This window comes from Phaethon aethereus (genome assembly GCF_964289735.1).
Source record: "Phaethon aethereus genome assembly, chromosome: 1".
In the NCBI taxonomy this organism is placed as follows: Eukaryota; Metazoa; Chordata; class Aves; order Phaethontiformes; family Phaethontidae; genus Phaethon; species Phaethon aethereus.
In genome coordinates this window covers 2,172,263-2,198,513 of record NC_138575.1, presented here as the reverse complement: position 1 = coordinate 2,198,513, position 26,251 = coordinate 2,172,263, and the positions used below count along the sequence as shown (strand labels likewise).

The 26,251-nt window shown below is 46.1% G+C and overlaps 1 protein-coding gene across 1 annotated transcript in view; it reads left to right on the top strand.

Annotated features, from left to right (window-relative positions):
- EXOC4 (exocyst complex component 4) overlaps nt 1-26,251 on the top strand; it is a gene marked incomplete at both ends in the record, with an annotated part of 415,129 nt that overhangs the window by 367,478 nt on the left and 21,400 nt on the right. Inside the window, 3 exons of the mRNA XM_081999953.1 lie at nt 11,551-11,692; nt 14,458-14,636; nt 16,314-16,473. Coding sequence (XP_081856079.1) covers nt 11,551-11,692; nt 14,458-14,636; nt 16,314-16,473 — 481 coding nt within the window. The remainder of the gene's footprint in view (nt 1-11,550; nt 11,693-14,457; nt 14,637-16,313; nt 16,474-26,251) is intronic.

Sequence of the window (26,251 nt, the reverse complement as noted above, 5' to 3'; positions counted from 1 at the left end):
AGCCTGGCCTTGAACTCTTTCAGGGATGGGGAATCCACAACTTCTCTGGGCAATCTCTTCCACTGTCTCACCCCCCTCATAGTGAAAAATTTCTTCCTTATATCTAACCGAAATCTACCCTCTTTCAGTTTAAAGCCATTACCCCTTGTCCTATCACTACATGCCCTTGTAAAACATCCCTCTCCAGCTTTCTTGTAGGCCCCCTTCAGGTACTGGCAGGCTGCAATAAGGTCTCCCCGGAGCCTCCTCTTCCCCAGTCTGAACAACCCCAACTCTCTCAGCCTGTCCTCATAGGAGAGGTATTCCAGCCCTCTGATCAATCTTCATGGCCCTCCTCTGGACTCGTTCCAACAGATCCGTGGCCTTCTTATGTCAGGGGCCCCAGAGCTGAATGCAGCACTGCAGGTGGGGTCTCACCAGAGCTGAGTAGAGGGGAAGAATCCCCTCCCTCAACCTGCTGGCCACACTGCTTTTGATGCAGCCCAGATATGGTTGGCCTTCCAGGCAGTGAGCACACGTCGCCAGGTCATGTTGAGCTTCTCATCAACCAACAGTCCCAAGTCCTTCTTGGCAGGGCTGCTCTCAATCCATTCTCCACCCAGCCTGTATTTGTATTTGGGATTGCTCTGACCCATGTGCAGGACCCTGCACTTGGCCTTCTTGAACTTCATGAGGTTCGCACAGGCCCACCTCTCTAGCCTGTCGAGCTCCCTCTGGATGACATCCCTTCCCTCCAACATGTTTACCACACCTCACAGCTTGGTGTTGTCATCAAACTTGCCAAGGGTGCACTCAATCCCACTGTCCATGTTGCCAACAAAGATGTTAAACAGTGCTGGTCCCAGTACCAACCTCTGAGGAAGACCACTCATCACGGGTCTCCACTTGGATATCAAGCATTGACCACAACTTTTTGAGTGTGACCATCCAGCCAGTTCCTTATCCACTGAGTGATCCATCCATCAAATCCATGTCTCTCCAATTTAGAGATGAGGATGTCATTTGGGACAGTGTCACATGCTTTGCACAAGTCCAGGTAGATGATGTGAGTCACTCTTCCCTTATCCACCAATGCTGTAACCCTGTCATAGAAGGCCACTAAATTTGTCAGGCACTATGGGCCCGTAGTGGAGCCATGTTGGCTGTTACAAATCACCTCCTTATTTTCCATGTACCTTAGCATAGTTTCCAGGAGGATCTGCTCCATGATCTTGCCAGGCATAGAGGTGAGACTGACTGGCCTGTAGTTCCCTGGGTCTTCTTTTTTTCCCTTTTTAAAAATGGGGGTTATGTTTCTCCTTTGCCAGTCGGTGGGACCTTCACTGGGCTGCCACAACTTCTCAAATGTGATGGATAGTGGCTCAGCAGCTTCATCTGCCAGTTCCCTCAGGACCTGTGGATGCACCATACCAGGTCCCATGGACTTGTGCATCTTTAGGTTCCTTAGATGGTCTTGAACCTGATCTTTGCCTACAGTGGGCAGTTCATTCTCCCAGTCCATGCCTTTGCCTTCTATGGCATGGGTGGTGTGGCTTGAGCACTTGCCAGTGAAGACTGAGGCAAAACATCTGCTACCCAGAGAAATTTTTGCAATGATGCTAGACCAGTTTTTGGAGGCATTTATTGGCAAGATGCAGCTCAATATCATGGAGGACTCTGAGGAAAGAAATGAAAAAGTTATGTTTATGCTTATGTTTGCAAGGGAAGTTATGTGGAATCTCACATGGTTTGGAGCATCACCTCCTTTCCTGGCCCGGTTAACTAGACCCTTAACAAAATGTCTTGATCCTTCAGTTTTTAGTTCAAGGCTCAGTTATGCTGCTTTATAAATGTCCTATATCAATCGAAGTTTTTTTCATTTCTAGTTCTGAGGAAGTCTTATGTGCAGGTTGACAACTCTTTATAGGTTTTGGGGTTTTTTAATATTAATCTAAGTGCGTGGCCAAAGCTCATCGTCCTTATTCTTTCAGCTGCCAAAAAATTAATCATTTCAGTTCATGTAGGACACATCCTAACAGCGGTGTGGGGTGTCTACCATGAAGTCGGTGCATAAATGTCTGTTGTTCCACTCGGCCTCGATTCACACAAAGTGAATTTTTCTGTAATTTTCACGAATGCCCAGCATTCTTGCCCAGTGCTCGCCAGTGAGTTAACAGCGGAGCTGGCGTGCTCTGAGTCAGATACCATAAAAATGTCATTAATTTGGTGATATGTGCATTGTGTTTATTCGGAATGCTGTGAAGCATCCTTTATTGACAGTTGAGCTAAAATCATCTCCATCAGCTCTAAGGACGTGGTGCCTTCTGAAAAGCAGGTGGCCTTGAGGTTTCCTGTTTTCCTTCCCCTCATTTTTGCTCATTCATTCACAAATGTTGACAATTTTTAAAAGGTCTTCTCCACCTATTGAAACCAGTGACAAATGGGTAAAGAAATTAGTTTGGGGTGAATTTTTGGCTTTGTGTGAATTGTTGGAAGTGTCTCAGTTGGCTTCACTGGAGCTGTGATTTTGCCCTGTCTTTAACGAAAATTAAGTGAAGCACGTGGCTGGTTTTGGTTAAACAAGCACAGAGAAGGGCGGGAAACACCGAACAGGCAAAAAATACTTTCCATAACTCAAAAGCAAATGAATGGGTTTTTACTGAGCTTTATAAATGAAGTTGCTTCTGAGCTAATAGAATTCAGCACAAGAAATAATATTTCTGAGAGGGGTAGGGAAGGGGAAAGTTACATTAGAAGTTACTGAAAACAGAAAAATGTAATACAAAGGAGTTTTTGTAGTTGAGGAGCACTGGAACAGCAAACCCTGGACATTACAAAGACATCCTTCCATATTGAAAGTCTTCAACGGTTATAGCTCTCCTGCTCTTAGCTGCACCTGCACAATTTCGCTTCCCTCAGTGAAAAAAACACCTGTTCTTCCGAGTTTTGTAAATGAACCAAGAAGTTTGGGGTTTTTTCCAAGCCTTTTTCAGACTCAAATGCAAAGTGCTTAAAGAGAAGTGTTGAGCAACCAAACCATCCAGTGCCTTATTGTACAATGGAGCTAGAACCTCCTGCCACAATTTTTGCCCTGCCCCTTTAGCTCAGAGACACCTTTTTTCCCCCCATAATCCCTTTCCCAAGGCTGCATATTTGCAGAAAGTAATGGAAAACAAAGCACTTTTAGCGGAGTTATTGCCTTTTTAAAGTGCTAATTTCCTTGTGAAATTTATGCCTGCCAGCAGAGGCAGACGTGGAGCTCCGCAGGCAGCTCTAACAAGACAATTCATTAACTAACGAGTGTACACACGCCCTAAAAACATTAATTCACAAAATGAAAAACTAATAGAGTGTTTAGCCCATTCTTTATCACCGGTGACAGTCTGTGCTCTCCTCATCATTAGTGTTTACTGAACTGATAGGGACTGCAGCCCAGCCTGCTTATCACCGCTCATCGCAAATGAGGCCACGATGCTTTTTTCCAGCATGGCTGCCTTGTCCCCTCTCCCACATTTGAATTTTAACAGGGAGTGAAGCGCAGAGAGACGTGGAAGGAAGCTCTCAATGCCAGTCGTTAGTTTAGTCTTGCTTTTCTCCTGCCTTCTCTGTGGAGTATTAAGGCACAGACTCTGGCGGGGATTCAGGCCAAAGACCGTTATTGCTACAGGCACTTGCTTTTTATACAGCGCGCGCCACAAAATGCGTCCTGATTGGTTAGCACACACAGTCCCTGCGCTTCTCACACAGTCAGGATTGGCTGCCTGCAGGTGTCCATGCGCTCTTCTCTAACCATTCTCCTTCCTTCTTCTGCTCCAGTACCTCCCCTTGGCCGCTCACAAAAATATCCCGCGCTTCTACTTCCTCCTTTGTGGTTTACCAGCTTCTCAATGCCACAGCTCCTTCTCCTCAAGGTCAAGCTTTTGTAGGGTGATAGTTGTTTACCACCTTCTCAACGCCACAGCTCCTTCTCCTCAAGGTCAAGCTTTTGCAAGGTAATCCCAACACTTCTCCATCCTCATCAGAACCTCAAGAAGATTTGCAAGGGAAAATCCCTTCCTTAAGGCTCTCTCATATGATCCTTGTTGCTTCTGCTAGAGAACGGGATTCATTAGTAGGAATTTGCTATGAGGAATATTAATGAGAAGCTCTCTCTGAGCTTGCTTTCTCTTTACTTCTGCCTGTCCCTTAAGTGTTGGCAAAACTTCGCCCCTTCAGCACTGGGTGCGTCATGTTGCCATTGATCCCAGTAGAAGGTGAACTGGATCAGTGCTGAGTATTTAATGAGTTCCATCCTCCCATCTCTTGTTTGAAAGCACCTGACCTCTTAAAGCGTGTCCTTTCGTGGTATTTGTTTTGTTTTAACAGGAATCCCTGTTCTCTCCTGTGTTTCTCTATCAATCGATATGGTCAGCTGTGCGCTCAGCCCGCATGTGTGTGGTAAATGTTGTCCATATCTCGGAGCTTTTCAGGGGTCAGGGTCAAGGTGGAGGGTTGTGGCTGGTGCACGGGAGACTCGGTGCTTGGCTTAGGTAGGCACTGACCGTCGTCACCTCTGCTCATCAGCTCCCTTGCTTGTCTCTAGAGGCAAGTGGCTGTGGAGACAAGCTTGTCTTGGATTCAAGAGTTAATCTTACCCATTGCTGTGGAAGTGAAGGTCAGAGCACTGATGTGCAGAGCGACCATCCTTGCCAGCTGCATGGGCTAGGGAACTGCCTTTCAGTTTGGAGCCTACGTGAAGAAGACAGGTGACATCAAAAATCAAAGTGTTAGATGCCAGACATGGTGGAGGTTGGACTATTTGACCTTTAAAGGTCACTTCCAACGCAAACCGTTCTATGATTCTATGATCTTGCAAGTCTTGGGAGATGTCATCACTCTTATTGATTTTTTCCCTCCATATTTAAAATCTATAAAGAAAATAATTTAGGTAAAAAGGAGCAATGGAGCAATCTCTGCATAAATATTTTAAGTATTCAGGCATATCTAAGAGGCCCAAAGGTTCACACTTCTGAAAAGGAAGGGGGAGGATGTCAAAGCCAAAATCTAGCTTTAGTTCCTGAAACCTGTAGCTCTGAAATGAATCTCATGAACTTTGGGATAATCAAAATCCGGTTCCAGATTTTATGGCTCATTCCAATACTTTTCTATAAAACTGCAGCTCTGAGATCCCCAAACAGACCAATTTAGAGGTAGGCAGTGAGTGATCTATGCCTTAGAGCTTCAAATACTACTCCTGCAACCAGAAACGGTCCAAGTGGCCATATGGGTTGCAGATAGCTGTTGTTGTTCATTATTTCTCGAGCACCACAGGTGTGCAGAGTGCTTTGCAAGAGGATAAAAAGAGAAGGCCCCTGCTCCTTGGAGAGCTTACACTCTAAATTAGATCGAGACGGCATCTCACGAGCGATAAGAGATCAAAGTGGGAGGAAAGATGTGTAACCACGAAAAGAAAAGCGGCTTGAGAGCAGCGTCCTGGTATTTATTCCCACCGAGAGAAAATAATTTGAGTTGATTTGCTTTGTCTGGTTCTCTTTGGTTATTTAGGCTTTTTAATCCCCAGCAAGTCCTAACGTATCTCCCAGCTCTTGCAGCCAAACACAGCCACCTCCATACAGGTATTGTGTCACCTTTCGGTGGGGCTGTGGGCATCTCAGCGGCGTTCCTGTTGCCCCACCAGCATCACCACGGCAGCAGCTTTACTTTACCTGGCTCTGGCCCGGATTGACAGACCGTGGCTTAAAAGAAACAGAGGTGATTTTTTAATGGTGACATTTTTTTAAAAATTACTTTCCTCCTGCTGTTTGGCTTCAGAAGACACAGGTCTCCTGGCATATGCTTTCCTTCAGAAATCTCACCACAATAGGTCCTTGATGTTGCATCTAATGTGCACACTGTACTGCTGTACTCTTATCTCCTTTTAAAAAACCCCACATAATCACATGTCTAAGTCCTCCCAAATTCCCCCAAAGTTTTTTCCTTTAAATAACCAGATATTATTCTTTCTTGTTGGTGTTAGAGTAGCGATTTTGTCTCCCAGTGGCATTGTCACCTCGTGATGCTTTAGCTGTAGGAACGGGAGATGTGGAGAGCTTAGAGTCAGCTTGAATGGCAGTGATGGGTAAAAACATGTTATCCAGGTTTTATGTGCTGGGAACTAAAGCACAGAAAGGGAAAGCGGTGCACAAAATCCCCAGAAAAGTCTCCAGCAGAGAGAAGAGTTAACCCTGAGTCTCCAAAGGCATAGTCCAGCACATAACACATTACAAATTTCCTTTTGCATGTGTGTATTTGCAATTATTTTGGAGTTTCCTCTTCTGGAGAGGAAGGGAGTAAGAAATAAAAATTTAAAAAGCTGTGAACTGGTCCCTAGTGTTACCTGTGGGGCACAGCAAGTATTTCGTACTGCTTCTCTTTTCCAAATAAGAGATTTCTTTTCCCCAACCGAGTTGTAAAATTTCTCTATGAGCCTTTCCCCTGTAAAGCAAATGTGCGTAGTGCTGTGTAAAGCCTGAGCATCTTGGAGGTTTATTTCTCAGGTTCATGTTGCACCAGAGCTGAGGCAGAGCCTGTAACCTTAGATTGATTTTTCTCCTTGCGCTATTAAATCATTCAAATCTGTTAGCAGTCACTCTGCTCAAGCAGGGAGTGGGCAGGATATGCTATTGTAGACCTTGATTGGTTACAGAGGTTTGTTTATGGGCAACACGGCGGGTTCTGTTTAATATTCTAGAGGTCTGGTAATCTACATCCCTCGATTTACAAGGCCCAATCTGTCGAGAGGCACCAGCGTCACCCTGAATTGCAAAATGATTGAAATCGTTGGTGACAATGAGTGCGTTAAGTTTATTTTTCTCAGGTTTGTTGGAATGAAACGCTCTTTCTCCTTGGAGTGGGATATCTTGGCTGTGCTTACAGCAAGCTAGAAGAAATCTCAAACAAAAGCATAACTGTTATCCGGCATCATGGGAAGATCACTTAAAACAACTGAAATTCGTCTGTTTAGGCTGCAAGATGGTAAGGGCCAGTGGAGCAAGGTGTTGGCCACTGCTTACCCAACCGTTGGCTATTTTGTTGGCCAGAAGGGCTCATGTCCAGCTTGGTTTAAATTGGTTATGAAGGAGGAGAAGGGGAAGAAGTGGATGGCTGCTGATCTGCTGTTTTGATTTTCCAGCATTTAAGTTGGAGATATCTCCCTCTTTAAGCAGAGAGCTCAGAGTGTGCTCTGGTGGGTTGAATGTCTACGCAATGCAAGGTCACCCTTCGCCCAAAGAACTGGCCAACTCCAAAGCCAGCTCCAAATTACATTTTTTATTCAAGGCCCCTTAATAATTTAGGCCCTGATTATTTTTTGTTGCTACAGCTCCTTCTGTGGGTTCATGTTGCTGAGGATGATGGAGTAAAACTGTCTTGAGTGAGACTTAGAGAAATGGAATTTTCTTGTTGGCTGTGAAATGGATGCCCAAAGAAGGAGAAGGGAGAATTGATGGGCTCTGAAAGGCTTCCTTTGATCTCGAAAAACAAAAGTACACTTCAGTGTCCTCATCGTGCATGGGAGAAATTGGTATGCATCCCCCAAGCCAGCATCTGACCCTCCTCCCTGCCGTGGGGGCTCTGAACACCCAGAAGGACTTCAGTGCTCTGGCTTTAATAAGGAGCAGATTGTCCCCGTCTCCCTCCTCCTATCTCCACTGACAAATATAATTACAGCTTCACTTAAATTGCTGTAAATGAATTCTGGAGAGTAGAAAAACTGTGCGTGTATCTCTCCGCTGCAGAAATTAGCTGACTTTCGCATTTTGGATGATGGGTCCATCCATCTCCACAGCTTGCAGGGAGGCATCGCTGGATGATGATCGAACCAGAGGCTGCAGCCCCAGCACTGCTAAAGAGAGTCGATTCTTGCAGCGAGTCCATCTCCAGGAGTGAGGCTGATGATTGATAAAAACTTCTCAAAATGTAGGATTTTCTACTAAAAATAGATGGGCATTTCCCCCATAATAAAGGTGAGGTTTCCTGATTTCTACTGTGGCCAAAGAAGCACCCCTGGACCCGGTCCTGAACCAGAAGTCCTGCCACCCTCCAGGGAAACAGATGTCACTTGGAGGTCTCACAGCTGAAGGGTGGGTGACAGCTGGACAAACAGCTCTTCCAAAGCGCCTTCTGAGAGTCATCTCTTAACACCGGTATCTGGAAGTTCGAGGCTGTGCAAATAAGTCCATCACCCCCTCGCTGATAATTTCATTTTCTTTGTGAGAGAGCAGAGAGGGGCTTGGAGAAGTGCTGGGGGGGACATCCTTGCAGTTCCCATTCACCCTGGGTGGAATGTTGCTCTCATTTCCCTCTTTATTTTTCTTTTACACTCCAGGCCAGTTAATTATTTGCCAAGCTATGAATTTCTCTACCATGTTCCTTTGTTTAAAAAAAAATTCATAGATATTGCTGTGGTGGCAGGAGTTGCTGAAGGAGGCTACTTCCAACAGCCGTGTTTTACATGGCTTCATCTGTGCACACTTTTCTCTGTTGTAAATTCACAGTACATTTAGATGCACAATTAGGCACTTCGCTGTGTGCAGTCTTTTCCTTTTGCTTTGTTGCGCTCCTTTAATCGTACAGTTCTGCCTTGTATGTTTACCTCCGCTTCAATTTGTTTTCCACAAAATAGATTGGGGCCTTTTATCTCCTTTTGGCTTTCTCTCCTCTCCATTTTGGTTTTTTTTTCTTTTCAGACTAGATCTGAAGGTGTATTTAATTTTAGGAGCAAATACAAAGCTCGGTGTAGGTTCCTCTTTCAACCTGTACAGACAGTGGCAAGTGACATTTATGTAATCAGACTCCATCAAAATGAATGTTTATTATCAACAGTTCCTTGGTGATGTACAAATCCTTTCAGTGCAGAGCTGCGTCAGTGCCTGGCTAAGTCTTTGTCGTGTAACGAACATTAGTGCAAAAAAAAAGAGAGAAGGAGATGTTTCTTAAAGCCAGCAGATAGCACACCTCTAGTATTCAGGCTGATCACAGAACAACTATGAGCTGAAAATGTGAAGCAACCATGAAAAAAAGCAGATGTGGCAGAGCAGAAGAGTATTGCAGGGGAGACGGGAAAGCTCTAGTCCCGATGCGGCATGAGTTACAGCTCAGGTACATCATACAGCTCTGGTTACCCGTGTTCAGGACAAAGTAATTGAAACCAGAAGGGCTGCAGAGAGTTGCTTTTGTCAAGCAGTGGAACAGGCTGCTCAGGGAAGTGGTTGAGTCACCAACCCTGGAGGTATTTAAAAGATGTGGCACATCTGTGACATGGTTTAGAGGTGGACTTGGCAGTGTTGGGTTTACAATTGGACTCGATAATCTTATGGGTTTTTTCCAACCTAAATGATTCTTTGAAGAGGGATGCCAGGGATGGAGAACTCCATAAGGCAAAGAATAATGTTGGCATATGAAGAACCAAATATAAAACATCAGTGAATAAGTTGAGGCTGGAAATTAGATCCCGAACTTTAACTTCACTGTTAGAGAAGTGATGTTTTGAAGGAGCCAGCAAAGGTAGAAACCTGAATAACTTTAATACGGCACACAAGTTTATACCCAAGGCCGTGGCACACTGGACTTGATGATCCAGGAGGTCCCGTGCAATCCCATTAATTCAAGTGGAAGTTGTCTAAGCGGGGTTGCCTGATTTCAAACACTGCTAATCAACCTATGCAGGAAGTCATTTGTAAAGTGCTGCTTGAACAAGGACTTGAACTCAGATATTTGGGATACACTTCCTCTAATTAGGGAGGAATATATGATAACAGCGTGTTACTCTTGTTAGTGAAGCTACTTCTTTAGCTTGAGTGGCAGCAATTTGTGTTGCAGGGGAGAAGGTTCAGGGTTCAGACACTGTGATAAAACGTAAGGGATGAAGGCTGCAGAGTTATAGCTGCATTGACACCTCTCCAAGAGAGACAATGCTCTCGTCGTCAGGGTAAACCCGAGATGGTTTCTTAAAAAGGTCTCAGTGGGAGGGAAACAGTTGGTCTGTGACCGACTCATACCTGTTGCCTGCTTTTTAATTGCTTTACTGCCTAATAGCTGTGTTTGATTAACAAGAACGAAGAAAGCCTCCCAGATGCCTCTGAAGGGATGGGGGCAGGCAAAGACTCCCTTGAGATTACATGGGGAAGTCTATGGTGACCAAAAAGGACCATCCTTCCTGTGGGTGTTGTGTTTCAGCTCCCAAGCAGCAATTTTCTCACTCGGAGCAGAGCAAGAGAGGTGTTCCTGGATTCTGCTGCTACAGAAATACTCATCACAGAGCAATATCTTCCCAGGCAAATGTATTCTGGTGGTTGATTAAACCCCTCAGATTCACTTTGGAGTTTAATCAATTGCAGCAGCAGTTCGTTGCTTCATACACTCCCAAATTATAGACGTTATTGCTCAGCCAAAGGTGGGGGAGAACACACATATTTAGGATGGAAGCAGACAAGATGCTGTGGTTGCTAAAGCTGAGCGGTATTGATGAAGTATGTCACAAATCGGTGAATGGAGCTAAATCCAGTTGGTGGCCGGTCACGAGCGGTGCTCCCCAGGGCTCGGTTCTGGGGCCGGTCTTGTTCAATATCTTTATTAATGACCTGGAGGAGGGGATCGAGTGCTCCCTCAATAAGTTTGCAGATGACACCAAGCTGGGTGGGAGTGTTGATCTGCTGGAGGGTAGGAGGGCTCTGCAGCGGGATCTGGACAGGCTGGATCGATGGGCAGAGGTCAACTGTATGAGGTTTAACAAGGCCAAGTGCCAGGTCCTGCACTTGGGTCACAACAACCCCATGCAACGCTACAGGCTTGGGGAGGAGCGGCTGGAGAGCAGCCCGGCGGAAAGGGACCTGGGGGTGCTGGTTGACAGCCGGCTGAACATGAGCCGGCAGTGTGCCCAGGTGGCCAAGAAGGCCAACAGCGTCCTGGCCTGGATCAGCAATGGTGTGGCCAGCAGGAATAGGGCAGGGATCGTGCCCCTGTACTCAGCACTGGTGAGGCCACAGCTTGAATCCTGTGTTCACTGTTGGGCCTCTCACTACCAGAAGGACGTTGAGGTGCTGGAACATGTCCAGAGAAGGGCAACAGAGCTGGTGAGGGGTCTGGAGCACAAGTCTTATGAGGAGCGGCTGAGGGAACTGGGGGTGTTCAGTCTGGAGAAGAGGAGGCTGAGGGGAGCCCTCATCGCTCTCTACAACTACCTGAAAGGGGGTTGTGGTGAGGTGGATGTTGGTCTCTTCTCCCAATTACCAGCGATAGGATGAGAGGAAATGGCCTCAAGTTGCGCCAGGGGAGGTTTAGATTGGATATTAAGAAAAATTTCTTTACAGAGAGAGTGGTCAAGCATTGGAACAGGCTGCCCAGGGAGGTGGTGGAGTCACCATCACTGCAAGTGTTCAAAAAACATGTGGATGTGGCACTTCAGGACATGATTTAGTGGGCATGGTGGTGTTGGGATGATGGTTGGACTTGATGATCTTAAAGGTCTTGTCCAACCTCAATGATCCTGTGATGCTGTGATTCTGTGAATTTTATACTATCTTCTCTTGCTAGCCACGTCTCCTGGCCAGGACAGCCATGCCGGTATGGAACACTTTCCTGCATCCGACCAGATCCTGCAAACCCTGAGTGAGCTGGCCAGGTCTTTTCAAGAGATGGCTGACCGCTGCCTGCTGGTTCTGCATTTGGAAGTCAGGTAAAAGCCCTGAATTTGATATTACAGGTGAGCTCGGGAGGCTATAGGTCAAGATTGCGTTCAGAGTACATGTTATGGCATCTGAGACAGATATACTTGCCTGCTGTAGCACCAACGGTCAGTCCAGAAATGCCAGATCCCATCACCATGAATGGCCAAATGTGGGACAGAGGCAGGATACCAAAATGGAATTTCCTAGGGATGTCAGTGTCTTATGTGTCTAAGAGGAGGAAAAATGCATTTTTGGAGGGCTTTGTCCTTAGAAAATTGCACAATGATGTTTTAATAGTCTAACCGTGTCTGCACATTTATTAGCCACCGCGCTTTGGATTGCAAATAGGAGCTTTTCTTGCTACTTTTCAAATAGTAACAGAAACTGGGAAACCAGCTGGATTTTTTTAAAGGGATGGATAATTTTATGATGTCTTTGACTTCACATGCAAAGATCAAAGGCAGCAAATCCCTTTCTTCAGGCTGCCAGCTGTCCACTCTGGGCCTGGGAAGACATTTTTCCCTTAAGCATTGTATCGGCCAGGTGTATTTTCATTGCTTCCCTTTGCTCTGAAGCATCAAATAGAAGTGAATGTCAGAGACAGGCAATGAGACTTGATGGACCATCAGTTTGTTCTGCTGTGACATATCCTGAGCCATACTGTGTCCTTGTGTATGTAGGCAGAGCTCTGGTGAAGTCAATCTGTAGCTTTAAAAAAAAAAAACACATTAGTTATTGTCAGCAGTCCTTCAACCTGCTATCCATCATCTGATGGCCACTTGATTGCAGGCATCACAGATGAGCTGGGGTTTGAAGTATTCGAGAAGAAGATTGGTAAGGTATGGAAATGGAGCAGCTTTCCAGCTGCGATGTAATGCCAGGTGATGCCCGAGCTAAGCTGGACTCATGATATGGGCACCAGCCTGAATGGGTTTCTGGCCTCAGTGCTCTGTGGCTTTCTATCACACTTGGGTTACGCAGAAATAAGTGCAAATGTAATTCAGGAGAAAAAATTGCTGTCATTTTAGAGCAGACCACTGGCCACCTCCTCTCGTGCTTCTCCCAGGAGCCCCTGTTTGACGCTGTAAATACTGGAAAGCACGTTACTCTGTGGAATGGGGGGAAAGGATTGAGAAAAGGAGATGCTAATGACTAGGAAAATCCCCAGCGGGGTGGGAGCTTCCCCATATTCATCTCTCTGCATTTGCAACCACCCGCAGTAACAGAGGAAAATCCCCTGTGATGGCTGTTACTAGCAGGTTTCTGAGATTCCTACCCCAGCTCCCCGGATCCGTGCCGCTGCCAAGGTGCATAGCACAATGTGTATTCACTCACAGAAACCCCGTGCTTTAAACAGGCACTCAGAGCACGTTTGTAAAGAGCCTGGGAATTTATCCGGCCTCTTGCTGTTGCAGGTGCAGTCTAAGAAAACACCAGCGAAGAACAAAGCGGATTTGAGACGAGGCAGTTATCCCCTTGTATTTCTCCTCCCTTAAGCCCCCCGTTCGTTCACAGCTCTGCCAGAGGCAGGTTGGCACCAACCCGGCGTTGGCTTCTCCTCCTCCAGTACCGTGTGGACGTGACCTGAGGACAGTGGTCACGGAGATCCTGCTCCTTGGTTTTACATCTACTTCCTTAAAGGGAATCTGTTGGCTCCATCAGATCATTAAACTTTCCTTTTGTTACAAATAACCATAGAGTTTTAGATTAATTAATGTCTGTTACAGTATTTTCCTATAGAAAGCCCTATATAGAATTATATAGGAGCAGGCACTGAAGAGTACAAACAGAAGTTTTTACTCTTGGAATTGCCCTAAATTGAACTTGCTTTTCAAGTGACCACCTCGTGATGGCCACCTCAAGGATGTTTTCCAGGAGGACAGGGAATACAAAAGCCAGGGCTTACCCATCACAACTTCTCCCACCCCAACACAACTCCTCACTGTTCGGGTCAGTCTGGTGTGAACTTCTGTCTCAGTGTGCTGATCCGGAGTTATGCATTGAATGTAAGGGATATGTCACCCAGGCTGTGATTTGGCAGTGTTTACCTGACAGATGAAATTCAGAAGAACCCATCCAAACTCCTGTCCCCATTGAGTGACGTGGGTGAAACCCAAGAATTACAAAAGTAGGAGGTTTGCTCTTGACTTTGCCAGACATAGCACTTTTCTTCTATAGGTTCGAGAAAAATTACTTTCATTACAGTTTTTTGCAGAACGCTAGTAGGTGACTTGAGTGCACAGAATTTCTCCTTTGATGGAGGGATGATGGTTGGGCATGATTCTTACAGCCGTACCAGGCAGGCGAACAGAAAAGAAAAAAGTTGCAATAATGTTAAAAACTTGGGAATAGATACAACCTTGGCCTGCTAATTATCATTTCATGTCCCCTGGCTCACTCCCTACTGCCAGTTGTAACTGTTATTAGGTCTTTATGGTATGTAGAAGTGTTTTAAGCATCAGTATGGAAGTGCTGCTGAGCCAGCATGTGTGAAGTTGGAGAACCTGGTGATAAGGCACTTGGCCGCTTTATTGGGATGATGTAGGTCAGATCTGTTAATGAAGGGTCCTTTGTATTCGCCTCTCAAGATGGGACAATATGTCAAGAGGAGGGTGTGTTTAATGCAGACATAACCACCCTTTTCTTAAAAGTATTGTTATTTTTCACTTGCTTGAACATTGGAAGGAAAATAAGGCGGCAATACTTTGCATAGCCACCGATATTTTAACGTTAGGGTTGTTGCACTGTAACATCTCTCTCTTCTGTCTCACAGAGTTCATTGCTTTCACTACCTGATCCCGCTGGCTAAACAAGGGAACTACGCCATCGTCGCCAACGTGGAGAGTATGGACTATGACCCTCTCGTCGTCCGGCTCAACAAGGACATCAGTGCTATCGAGGAAGCCATGAGTGCCAGCCTCCAGCAGCACAAGTTCCAGTACATCTTCGAAGGTCAGGCATTCACCATAAGAGTTTGGTTCTTACAAAATGATTTTTCATTCTCATCCCAAAGCTCAACCTTACTCCTTCTGGCGATAAGGCAAGCAGACTCTGGTACTGTTGCCACCTACAGCAGATTGATAAGTGAGACCCATGCAAAGATGGGGCACTCAAAAACCCTGATGCCTCCATACCATTTCTGAGCATATCTGGCTGCATAGGAGAAACAGGCCCATGGTGAGTATGAAAGCAGTGAGCTGATGTATGTGCGGGACAGTTCTTCCTCAGGAAGCCGTAGGGCATATGTATATATTACAAGCACAGCTCTATTATGGTGCAGTTCCTATCCAAAGTGTAGCCATTCCATTTCTAAAATTAAATTTAGAGAACATTAGCTCTTCTGATGTCTCATCTGTCGTGATTACCTTGGAGAATATAAATCATGTCTTGGTTCATCTCCTCTGTATTTATTTGTGGCACTGATGCACAGTTCTCTTGCCTGCGTGCCAGGATACGTGTCCTTTTATGTGGTCATCGTTCAAAGTCAGGAGAAGGTGGAGGCTGGAGATGCACCCCATTGCCCAGTATAATATGTCAGCAGGGATGAAGGCTTTGCAAGACTGGCTAGCCTGAGTTTGGCCACTACTTACTGGTTGTAGAGGAGGCTTTCAGTATCTGTGTACTTCCCCCCTGTAACCATGTAGCTACTGATGGAGCATTTTTTAACCAGAGGTTTTCTGAGCTGCGTGGATCCATGGCAAACTGAGTGATCACCAGCATCTCGTAGACCTCCTCCTACAGCTCAGGTCTACTGTGCCTGTCCAAGGAGACAGTGAAACGGCTCCAGACCGAGCCCTGGGGACTCTTCACATCTCACTAAGCCCTAAGGTTGAAATTCATACATTAGGGTCTTCACGAAATGTAGGCACCTTTTAAGCCCAGTTTGGGCATTTACATATACGCTGTGGTGGTTGCCTGTACATGAACGTGTTTTCCTAATTCAGCCTTTTTAATCGATGTCAAGTGTTGTACAGACCTGTGTACTGACTGAATTAGGCTGGTTTTTTTTCTATTTGGAGTGTGACATGAATGGATACATCATTTTGGGGGTGGCTGTGACTTTTAGCAGCTGGCTCTGTCCTTCGGCAGCAGAGGGAAGATGGAGACATCATTCAGACACAAGAAACTGTTCAGGACTGATCAGAGAGAGGCTGCACGTCAAGTGCATTGACATGCAGATCATTTCTGCTCTTGTGGACTGTGAGTTTACCAGGGAGAAATACCACCCTTGATAATAGATTAAAATACTGTTGTTTTGTAGGAGCAGTAGTGGTCCATTGTTCTGCCCAGACAGAGAGAGGGACTGAAAGGGACATTATGCAAAGCCTGATTATAAATCTGGAAGTGCCCTGGAAATACCAGTGGCTATGATAATGCAACTTTGGGGGTTTTTTAGCGTTTGCAGCAGTTTGTATTTTTACTAAAGAAGGAAACCTTGAGGAAAGTCCTCCTAAAATGCACAGCGGTATTGATACTGAGGGCTGTTTCCATGTACAGTCCAGTGTATCTCCTGTTCCGGTTCACATGTACCACTTCAGAGTGCCAATTCATGGGTTTTATGATGAATTACTGTCACTAAGTGTCTTCCTCCTGTGATTTTATTGCGTGTTTCCCTCCTCACGCTTGCAGGTTTGGGCCACCTTATTTCCTGCATTCTTATCAACGGCGCCCACTACTTCAAGCGCATCAGTGAATCTGGCATCAAGAAGATGTGTAGGAACATCTTCATCCTCCAGCAAAACCTGACGAACATCACCATGTCACGTGAGGCTGACCTGGACTTTGCAAGGTGAGCATAGAGCCCCATCTTGTGTTTCTAACTATTTTGATGTCCACTTGTACAGAGGTAGCTCCTTCCAAAAGTTTCACCACTCATGCATGCAACTGGATGGATAGCAAGTTAAACCCATGGCAGTGTTAATAAGTGTTCCCCTTTGATGAACAACCTTCAGAGCAACGAGGATCACTTGAGTTTAGCATGAGCTCAAAGTGGAGATCCCACTAAAGTGTCTGTGCTTGGGGCTTCCTCTTGGTGTGGTTCTCCTAAGACCAAAACCCAGGCAAGGAGAAGCTTTTAGGTATAAGGCTCGGGTGGAACTTAAACTGGGTGAATCTGGGGCCTGCATTCATGCCCAGGTAAGTAGTACTTTGGTTTGTTGAAGGCTTAAACTTTTATCGCCTCAGGTGAACAGTGTGTGTGAACCTCAGGGATGCCAGATGCTTTCTTCCTTCAAGTTCTGTTGCTCTTAAAATAGTAGTAATAGCAAAATAAAAACAAAACTCGACATGTTAGATCCCCTGCAAGTTTCTCACTGGTCTTGCTGCTTTATTCGTTAAAAGGGGATCATTGGAGGAATAAGCAAACGCTAAACAGTGTGTGCTTTGCACGTGGACCTAGGGTGCTGATTACCGGTAGCTGTATTGGCTGATCCTGTGCGGCAGCAGCTGGTTCAGCAGCAGGCAGCTGAGCCCAAGAAATAGCCAAAGGAAGAGTCTGGAAGTTGCAGATTAAGGCATGTAGATCAAATGACAGAGTTTTGCATGACACTCGGATATGAACCGCCAGAAACACTGGAAATAGTTGGTGTCATCCTTTGGCCATCACTCTTGGAGACTGAATTATGAGAGAAGCATGACTCCCTCAGATGAGGGAGAGTAGGTATGACTGAGTGCCTCATTTACTTGGGCTCTCATATGGGGAATGATCTCATTATTGAATTAGTTTCTTCATAATAACGTTGACATGGAGAAGTTATGAATGCTGAGGCCTGGAGGAGGGGGAGAAAGATCCATTACTAACTCTCCAAGGAATAGAGTTCTCAAATTCAATCTTCCCTTTTTTAAATTATTTTTTTCCCTGATCTGTTCAAACATTAAATAAATTAGCCCAGTTTTTTGGCAGGCAGAACAGAGCTTGAGCATGTACTGACAGCAACTGGCACCCAAATAATGAAGTGCTGACCAAGCGCTGCTGGAGGCTGGCACGACGTGGCTGGCCGTTTTCTGGAGAGGTCTTTGTGGTAAGGGTTGAATAGCCGTGGAGCTCTGCCTCGTAGCGCTGCATCATTTGGTGTGGAGTTTGAAGGGAAGGGGAAGGAGGGAACGTGTTCACCTCCCGCGATCTTGCTTGATGGGTGATGTGCCAAGACCAGCAGTTTTCACAACATCAAACACATACCAGCCTTCTTCATATATGAGTTATGTGACAGATTTTCTCCTGCACCATTGGAGCTGCTGGGTACCATCATCGGCAGCTGTGGAGCTCAGAAGAGATACCTGAGCTTTCAGGTATCGGCAGCATCAGCTGCTTTGTGGTACTTGTGATACAGATTTCTTCCCATAATATAAATTCAACAACAATTTTTTTTAGCTTTCATAACTGCATCGCTTCTTTCTTTCGGGGCGATTTTCTGTGATCTAGAGAGTATGTTTTATTCTTTTGTTCTTCAGATGACTCCTGAATGCTTATTATCCAAATTCTCCTTTTACATAAACAAGGTGTCTCATGCATCCAAACCCTGCCCTGCTCACCTGAATTTACAATTACCCAAGCAAGTTCTTGTGTTACCCCAGGGACTCCAGTTACCAAGGTCTGTTCAAACTATAAAATAAACATAACAGTTCACCCCCAGAAAGCATAAAATAACATCAACGTAGGATAAAAGTGATTTGTACTTCTGTGATATAGCTCATACAGGAATCTGTAAATGCTTTGCGCAGTAGCTAACCATCAGTTTTGCCTTTTCAAAGAGGAGAAACAAGTGGTTATTTCATGTACGGGAGCAGTGGCAGAGCTGATGGAGGAATACTCACTGGTAACTGGGGTAAATTCCCTCCCTGCTTCACTTCTCCAAGGAACTGGGTGATCATTACTAAATGGGAGAGAAGATTTCTGAAGTGGGACTTACCCAGCTTGGGACTCACTGCCCCATCTCTGGTCTTTGTAGGCATTTGCGAAATAGTTCAATGTTTACTCTGATTTCTTTGAGGAACTTGATTAGAAGTCATGGCTGCTTTGACCAGGGTAAGACATAATAGGGTTGTTAGTGTTTTTTTCACACACACAGAAAAGTAGATTTTCTCAGGCTTTACAAAGCTTTTTGCCCTCCAGGTTTGATCTAAGCTTCATCTGAAGCCAGCTGGCTCATTCTTCCCCTGGACCATCAGTTTGCTGCCCCTGTTGCTCCCTTGCCCTCTTGATTTCTTTGTCCATGAGAATGTGACACTCAGGGTTCAAGAAGCAATCAGCCACAATTAACGATCAGTACGTCACTCTTCATACGTTAAGTTTTAATTCTGGATCGGGTCCTGGGTGATCACTTTCTGAAAGTAAATGAGTTTAAAGTCTGCTGTGCTCAAGCTCATAGGAAAGACTGGACCATTTGAGAAAAGGCCAAAAGGCTTTCAAGATTTTCCTGGGTGTCAATCTTTTGATTTTGATTTTGGTTTTCACTCTTGATACATTCTTCGAGGCTTTCTATGGACCTCAAAGAGCACTGGGCATCCCCTTTCTTCTCTATCTCAGTGACTTAGGCAATGGAAACCCCAATCAGGGAAGCTGGAGGTAGAAGACCTTTCTTGTCTGAAGCCAAAATCATGTAGAGGATTCACAGCAAAATCTTAACCCATGTACCACTCACTGGTTCTGGTAAGACTCTTGCTGTTCAAACCACATTTTTCAAAAGATCTGTAACCTGCAGGTGACAACAGCAGGATTTGCTGCTTTGGGAGTAGTACCATGGCAGGGGGAAAATTTGTTTCAAATGAGTTTTGCTTTGAGATTCTCAGTTCAAGGTAGAGTGGGGTAGAGAAACTCTCTGCAGAGCATCACGAAGCAGAGCCACAGTATGTTTCCATTGGAAAAAAAAAATTGCCAAGTTCTGCGAGCTCTAGCAAGGAGTTTTTCCACCGACAGGAGAAAGGGTAAAATAGGCTGGTTCTGACTGCTGAGGTGTCACAAAAGAATTTGTATCATTTGCTAAATTTCCTGCAAATATTAGTAGGTTTTTCCCTTATATGTGTGTTCAGTATCTAGGCCAGCACTAATCCAGTCAGTCGTTAGGGCATCCACTACTATATTAAAGAAAAAGCAGTATTTTCTTCCCGTGTATAATACCTACGCATATACTGCAAAGTCTGGGACTGAGTATGAGTTCCCAATACCTCCAAATTCTGGAAGTTTCAGGCCCAGAATTAGACTTAGGGCACTAGAAGCATAAAATTCAGCTTCAAATTTGGATTCCAGTTCAGGTCTCTTCCCTTGTGCCTTGTTTCTTACCTCCCCTCTATCCCCATGAAAAATTACACTTGCATGTCTATGCAGAGATTTCATCAGAGGTAGTCAAAAGGGGCTAGGTTTCTGCTTCAGACTTACCCTTAAATAAAGTACCATTCAACTCTTAGATGTTCATTTTTCATTGAAAAAAAAAATACTTCCTCAGACACACAGCAGTAATAAAATTGCCCTATTCTTGAAAGTTAATTGAGGTGGTTGCAAGGGGAAGGGAGAGACCAGCGATGAAATGGGAACGTTTCATACAACACAGTGTCATTTTGACCTCTAAGATAAAGGTTTTTGAGTGGTGCTACTCATCATTACTGGATTTGAAAGTGTCCTTCATCCCTTAAATGGTTTGCAGCATAGAGAACCAGAGGTGTCTGTACACCCAAGAGTTAGATCGGCGGTTTCCCTGCTGCTTCCATTCCACTTAGCAGTTGCTACGGCCACACATCCCACGGGGACCAGGAATCTTCTCCTGCTGCTAAGACGCTACCGAGGCGCTTGGCTCTGACCACGTCTTTGTAGTAGATGTGGCACCTACATTGTCACTGCCAGCAGATGCCGACCACTCCGGAGAAGTCCCCCGTGAGAAGGCATGGGGAGAAGCCATCGGCATGCCAGACGGTTGTTCATGGGTTGGCCATGAATAAGCCCTTGAAATGTAGCTCAGATGCCTGTGATCAAGTGCGCATCGGTATACAAGGGCTGCTTGAATTTTTATCATTCCCAAAAGAGAATGACCATTGCCTCCACTCCCCAGCAAAATACAGCTGCAGCTGCTGCTCCAACCTTGTTCCTCTGCGTCTGTGCTCTCCCAGTGACACCCGTGAGGCTACGATGTACATGTTCTTTCTTGTATTCTTACATTCTCAGGGCAAACATCTTCCCTCCACCCATACAGCCACCTGCAGAGAGTCAGGAGAGAATGGCACCAGCCCTCATACTGGTTTCAAAGTAAGAACTGCCAAGGCATTTGTAGGAAGCAGTTACAATTAACAGCAGTTACCCTAAGTGGGTCCTGGAAACACACCCTTTACCCAAAACCTGTCTTTATTTGGTTGGGAAGGGTAAGAGAGAATAGATGAAGGAGGATGCATGAAGTTTCTTTCAAACCAGTGTCAAACTGCTGCAGCATTGCTTGGGTTGGATACCGAGGGCAAGGTGCCGAGATGTCTGCGTGGGGCCACATGGGGCGATGGGAAGGGACTAGCGTGGGTTTGGGAAGCAGCGGATCTGCCTCAGCTCTGCTCCGAGCTAATAAGCTCCGTGTTAGCAAAGGTGGAATGAATCGCAGCAGCAGAGAGGGTAGAGACCCTCTAGGTTTAGGAGTCGCTCAGTCGGTGACAAGAGGCAGCAATGGCCTTATGCTACAAATTCCCAGTGCAAACAGGTCCGTTGCTTTCGGCACAATCATCCGTGGAGGTGGCAGGGTTGTACCGTCCAGCTCCGATGTTTGCATGGGGAGGACTGGAAAACCGGGAACAATCTCCGAACCATGGCAGCAGGATTTCAGAGGGTGCTTTATTTCAGAGTGCAGTTCTGGTTTGGATGCTTGGCATTCAGGGCTCCTCTCCTGCTCTGACTGGCAGGCAGGGGATTTTTTTGTTTGATTATGGAGGGGCAGGAGAAATTTGTGCCTCCCGCCTAATGCACCCGGCTGTCCCAGACAAGAGGAATAAGCAATAACTTGCTGCCATCTGCTGGGTGCTGCAGTGGGAAGGGGAAGCCAGTGTGCATTAGAGATCCCGTAGACATCCCAGGGCTCTGAAAGGAGTCTTTTCCTTTGCCAAATATTATTTCTCTTTCTGATTTTATTCTTGATAAATACAGAAACAGCAGGCTGTGTTTGCTGCCTGCGTGCCCAGGTTGCCTGATGGTGTAGCTGGTCGAGGGAAGCTTCCTTCGAGAGCCACTCTTGATGACTGACTTGTGCACATTGAACCCCAGGTCCAACGGATCCTCGCCTGGATCCCCTTCCTTCAGCAGCAAACTGCTTGTCTGCTCTCGGGTGCCTCTGCAATGCTCCTGTGATGCCCCTCCGCTGCCTGTTTCCACTTGTGGTTCAGGAGTGGATGAAAAGGGTATCTCAGATGTTCTCCCTTGGGACTGTGTCCTGCTTTCGGCTGGGATACAGTTAATTTTCTTCCTAATGGCTGGTATAGTGCTGTGTTTTGGATTTAGGATGAAAACAATGTTGATAACATACTGATGGTTTTAGTTGTTGCTAAGCAGTCAAGGACTGTTCAGCTCCTCATGCTCGGCTGCCAGCAAGGAGGCTGGGGGGGCACAAGAAGCTGGGAGGGGACACAGCCAGGACAGCTGACCCAGGCTGGCCAAAGGGACATTCCATACCATACGATGTCATGCTCAGCAATTAAAATCTGGGGGAAGAAGAAGGAAGGGGTGGGGGGATGTTCGGAGTTACGGCGTCTGTCTTCCCAAGTCACCGTTACGTGTGATGCAGCCCTGCTCTCCTGGAGATGGCTGAACCCCTGCCTGCCCATGGGGAGTGGGGAAGGGATTCCGTGTTTTGCTTTGCTTGCGTGTGCGGATTTTGCTTTACCTATGAAACTGTCTTTATCTCAACCCATGAGTTTTCTCACTTTTACTCTTCCGATTCTCTTCCCCGTCCCACTAGAGGGGAGTGAATGAGTGGCTGTGTGGGGCTTAGTTGCCGGCTGGGGTTAAACCGCGACAGGCTGCTCTCAAGCCAGGAGAAAATTTGGGGCACTTAAGATCATTCAGTTTGAGTAAAACCCACATTAGCTGAGTAGACAGCTTGGGTACCAGGCACTGTAACTCATGTATCCTGCACAGCACTTAGGACATCAAAAGCAAATGGAGCAGAGCACTAGAAAAGATACTGCAGGTAATATCTTTCTACCGCAGGTAGAACTGAGCTTGAGCCAGGGTTGAGTATGCTGCAGATGTTGCTGGAGCAATTGGAAACACAAAAGTCCTGCTACTTCAAAGTTTCCTTGCCTGAAAGCCACGTCTTTCTGCCGCTGTGTTAGAAGCAGCCTGCCAGTCGGGGCTGGTGTTCCCAGAAAGCTGCTGGGGAGATGCTGTGATGCATTCAGTGTCGTGGGGCTCAGCTGCAGAGACAAGGGAGCAAACTGCAACGGGTCATGCCCACAGCTCATCTTCCATGAAATATTGATCACTGAGTACAGGATGATATGTGGACCCAGACATGAGGGTCATAGGCACAAGAGAAAGAGTAAAATAGCAGAGATGTAGCTGTGGTCCCAGAGTGGCTGTTGCATAATGTCTTGGGTCCCTGTTGACCTCACTCATTACCTCTCCTGCAGGTCAGGTATGAGGAATTTCGGTTCCCAGGTGCAGTGGAGCCACTTCCATCATGAAATAGCTATGACAGTGCCCCAGATGTTTGGTTGCTATTGCTGGGTATCAAGATTGGGGGTGACGTGTCAACACATATGCAATGTTCTCTGCATGGCAGGGACAGTAGGTGGCTGTCACATATATATCCTATAATGTCTTGTCAAGGCTAGACAACCCTACAGATTGAACCCCTTCTTTTTGCACTCAGCTACTAGTAGGATTTTTTGGTACACTGGTGTAGACATGCTGGTCACTGACCCATCTCCTGTTGACTCTGTGTTGATGGGAACAACTCTTCCTTGTTCATAAAAACTGTAAATGTGTTAGTCAGGAGGAATTCCTCTCTCGCCACTTTATAGCCCAAGGTGCTCGGTGCTGTGGAAGGTAAAAGTCACAGGTGCTTTGCAGTATGGATCCTGGGAAGACCTTTCCCTATAGAGGAGCCAGAAGCAAAACAGGCTCTTGAAGAAAAGCTTCTCTTTGCTGACAGCGTGGGAAAGACTTGTTATCTCCATCATGATGCTGGACTCATGTTGTGTATCTGTGGAGCATGCCCTCATTTTGTTTTCACTGCTTTTAATTAACAAAGCTGCTTTAGTTTTCAATTAAGGACTTGGTTACAACAAAATCCATATTTTCTTTTCCTTTCTTTTCTCTCTTGTTTTCTCCCCCCTGTAGTTTCCACTAAGCTTTGATCTCAGTGCAGGTTTAATTAGCTGTAATTAGTGGTTTCACTGCATTACCAAAAATCCCAACCACAGAGGATTAAAAAACACCCCTCAGCTTGATGCCCACCCCACCCCTTCCTCCTTTTGCTTCCCCCACATGCTTTGGGGGATCAGAGACTGTGTCCCCGCACGGTCCTTCACCAGACGGGTGCTGCTGGGTGATTCCCCGTGCATCCCAAACAGCTGCCCTGTTATGGACTCATTAAAACTATGCTGGAACAAATCACCCATCCATGTAAGTTTAATTTCCAGTTAAATCTGTAGCTGCTATGAGTTTTAGTAGGACACCAATTTATGCCTTCACAACATTTCATAGAGTGCTTCTTGGGGTTTCTGACTGCCCTCTGCATTACAGCACATTCACAGCAAGGTCCCTGCTGGAGACTTCCCAAACTTCTGTCTTCTGCAGTCCTGCATGAGCTTCTGGAAGCCTTCATGTCCTTTGCTGGAGCTGCCCAGCTCCTCAGCACAGAAACAGGAGGGGTTTTTGGAAGATGTGACTCTGATCTGGGGAAACCCAAATCACTGGTCTGCTCTCCTCCATGGAATTGCACAGGAGAAATATCACATAGTTGGCTGCACAGTTTGTCTGGTAGGTCACAACAGAGAAAGAAGAAACCAAAGAGCTCGTTGAGCTGGTGTAAGAGCAGTGCTGAGAATCATGTCTCCTGACAAGGTATCGACTCAACACTTGTTAGAGATCAGCATACCCCATACCGAGCCCCACCAACCACTCGTGTGTTGGAAAAGGTCTCGGTTCTTCTGACCAGCTCCAAAGCTTTATAGATATTTATGGAGACAACACTGGAAAATGCGGTATTCCCAGATAGCTTACCTTGATGCCCAAGACCGGAGATCTCAGATGGGTCTCAGTTCACCGTGGGTGGTGCGTTTCTACTTACCACATCTGTGCCAAAATTGGCTGTTTTCAGTCTCGTGCATGCACCCAATATCCTTGCAGTGCTGGGAACTAAAGGAGTTTCCTTGTCCCCTCCTCAGTTCTCCAGGATAAGAGGTTGGTGAAATTCAGATCTGAGCTTTACGTCTGTGAGTGTTTTAGAGAGGAGTTTGGCCAGTCTTTGAATCACTGGCTTGTGGTGCAAAGATGTACAGGAAAGGCAACACCCCTGTCTTGAGGCCTGAAAATGGTTCTCAGGTCATCTTGCCAGGGCGAGAAGGACCCATGCTCTGCATCCACATTCCCCCAGGACTCAGAAGCCATCTCTTGCTGTCCCATGTTTGTCATTTTGGGAAGGGAAGCCTTCCTAAAGCCAGGTATTGCACTCTTCTTGCTGAGCCATGCCCACCCCTTTCAGGTGTTTCTTCTTTGCCACAAAAACAGACTTCTTTGTGGAGCCTGATGTGTCCTGGCACATTTGGAGATGGGGTCTTTATGCTATATCTGGCTGCTCGCTCTCTCTCCTGAAGTCTGAAAGCTTAAAATTACTTTGCATTCACTGTCAGTGACTGCAGATGGTAGATTTACTCCCAGGATAATCTGTATTAGGGCTGTGTGCTCTGTCTTCCCTCACCTGGGTCCTTTCAACCCTATCCCCTTCTGCAGGGTCAATACACCCAGAGTAGATCAGTTTAATCGGCTGCTGGAAGGACTTAGTTTCTCCTGTCTTTGGGCATCCTGATGGACATCAGATGTGAGTAGATCCAATTGCTCCTGATTTGTGCAGGTCTGAAATACTTTGTAGAACAGCACTTGGTGCTTTATCTGCCTCGTCTGGAAAACTACCCCCAAAAACATACTGTATTTTATTGGCTGTGCAAAATGTGTAGTCAGCACACAACAAAAGATCGGCAGCTCTTTACAGCACACCATCGTATAGGAGAAGAGCAGCATCCAGCTCTGGAGGCTCAGCGAGAACTTGCGATTGCACCTGTATATACCGCGCGATGCCGACACCTCAGCCAATACCACCTTCCTCTTCTCCTTCTCTGCACAGCGGGCCCTGATGTGACGCAGTAAATTAGAGCAGGGAAACGCTCCAGCTCAGGGGGAAGGTCTATGTTTTGTTCTTTTGCATCAGCTTTTTTCTCTTTTTTTGGCAGGATCAGCTCCCCGGTCTGGTTCACAGCGGGCCTCGCAAACAGCTGTGCTGGCACAACTGAAGGAGAGGGAACAAACAAGGAAATGAGCTGTAAGGCTCAGAAATGATAATGTTCCTGAAAATGGAACTTTATCTTAAATTAGGATGAGACAT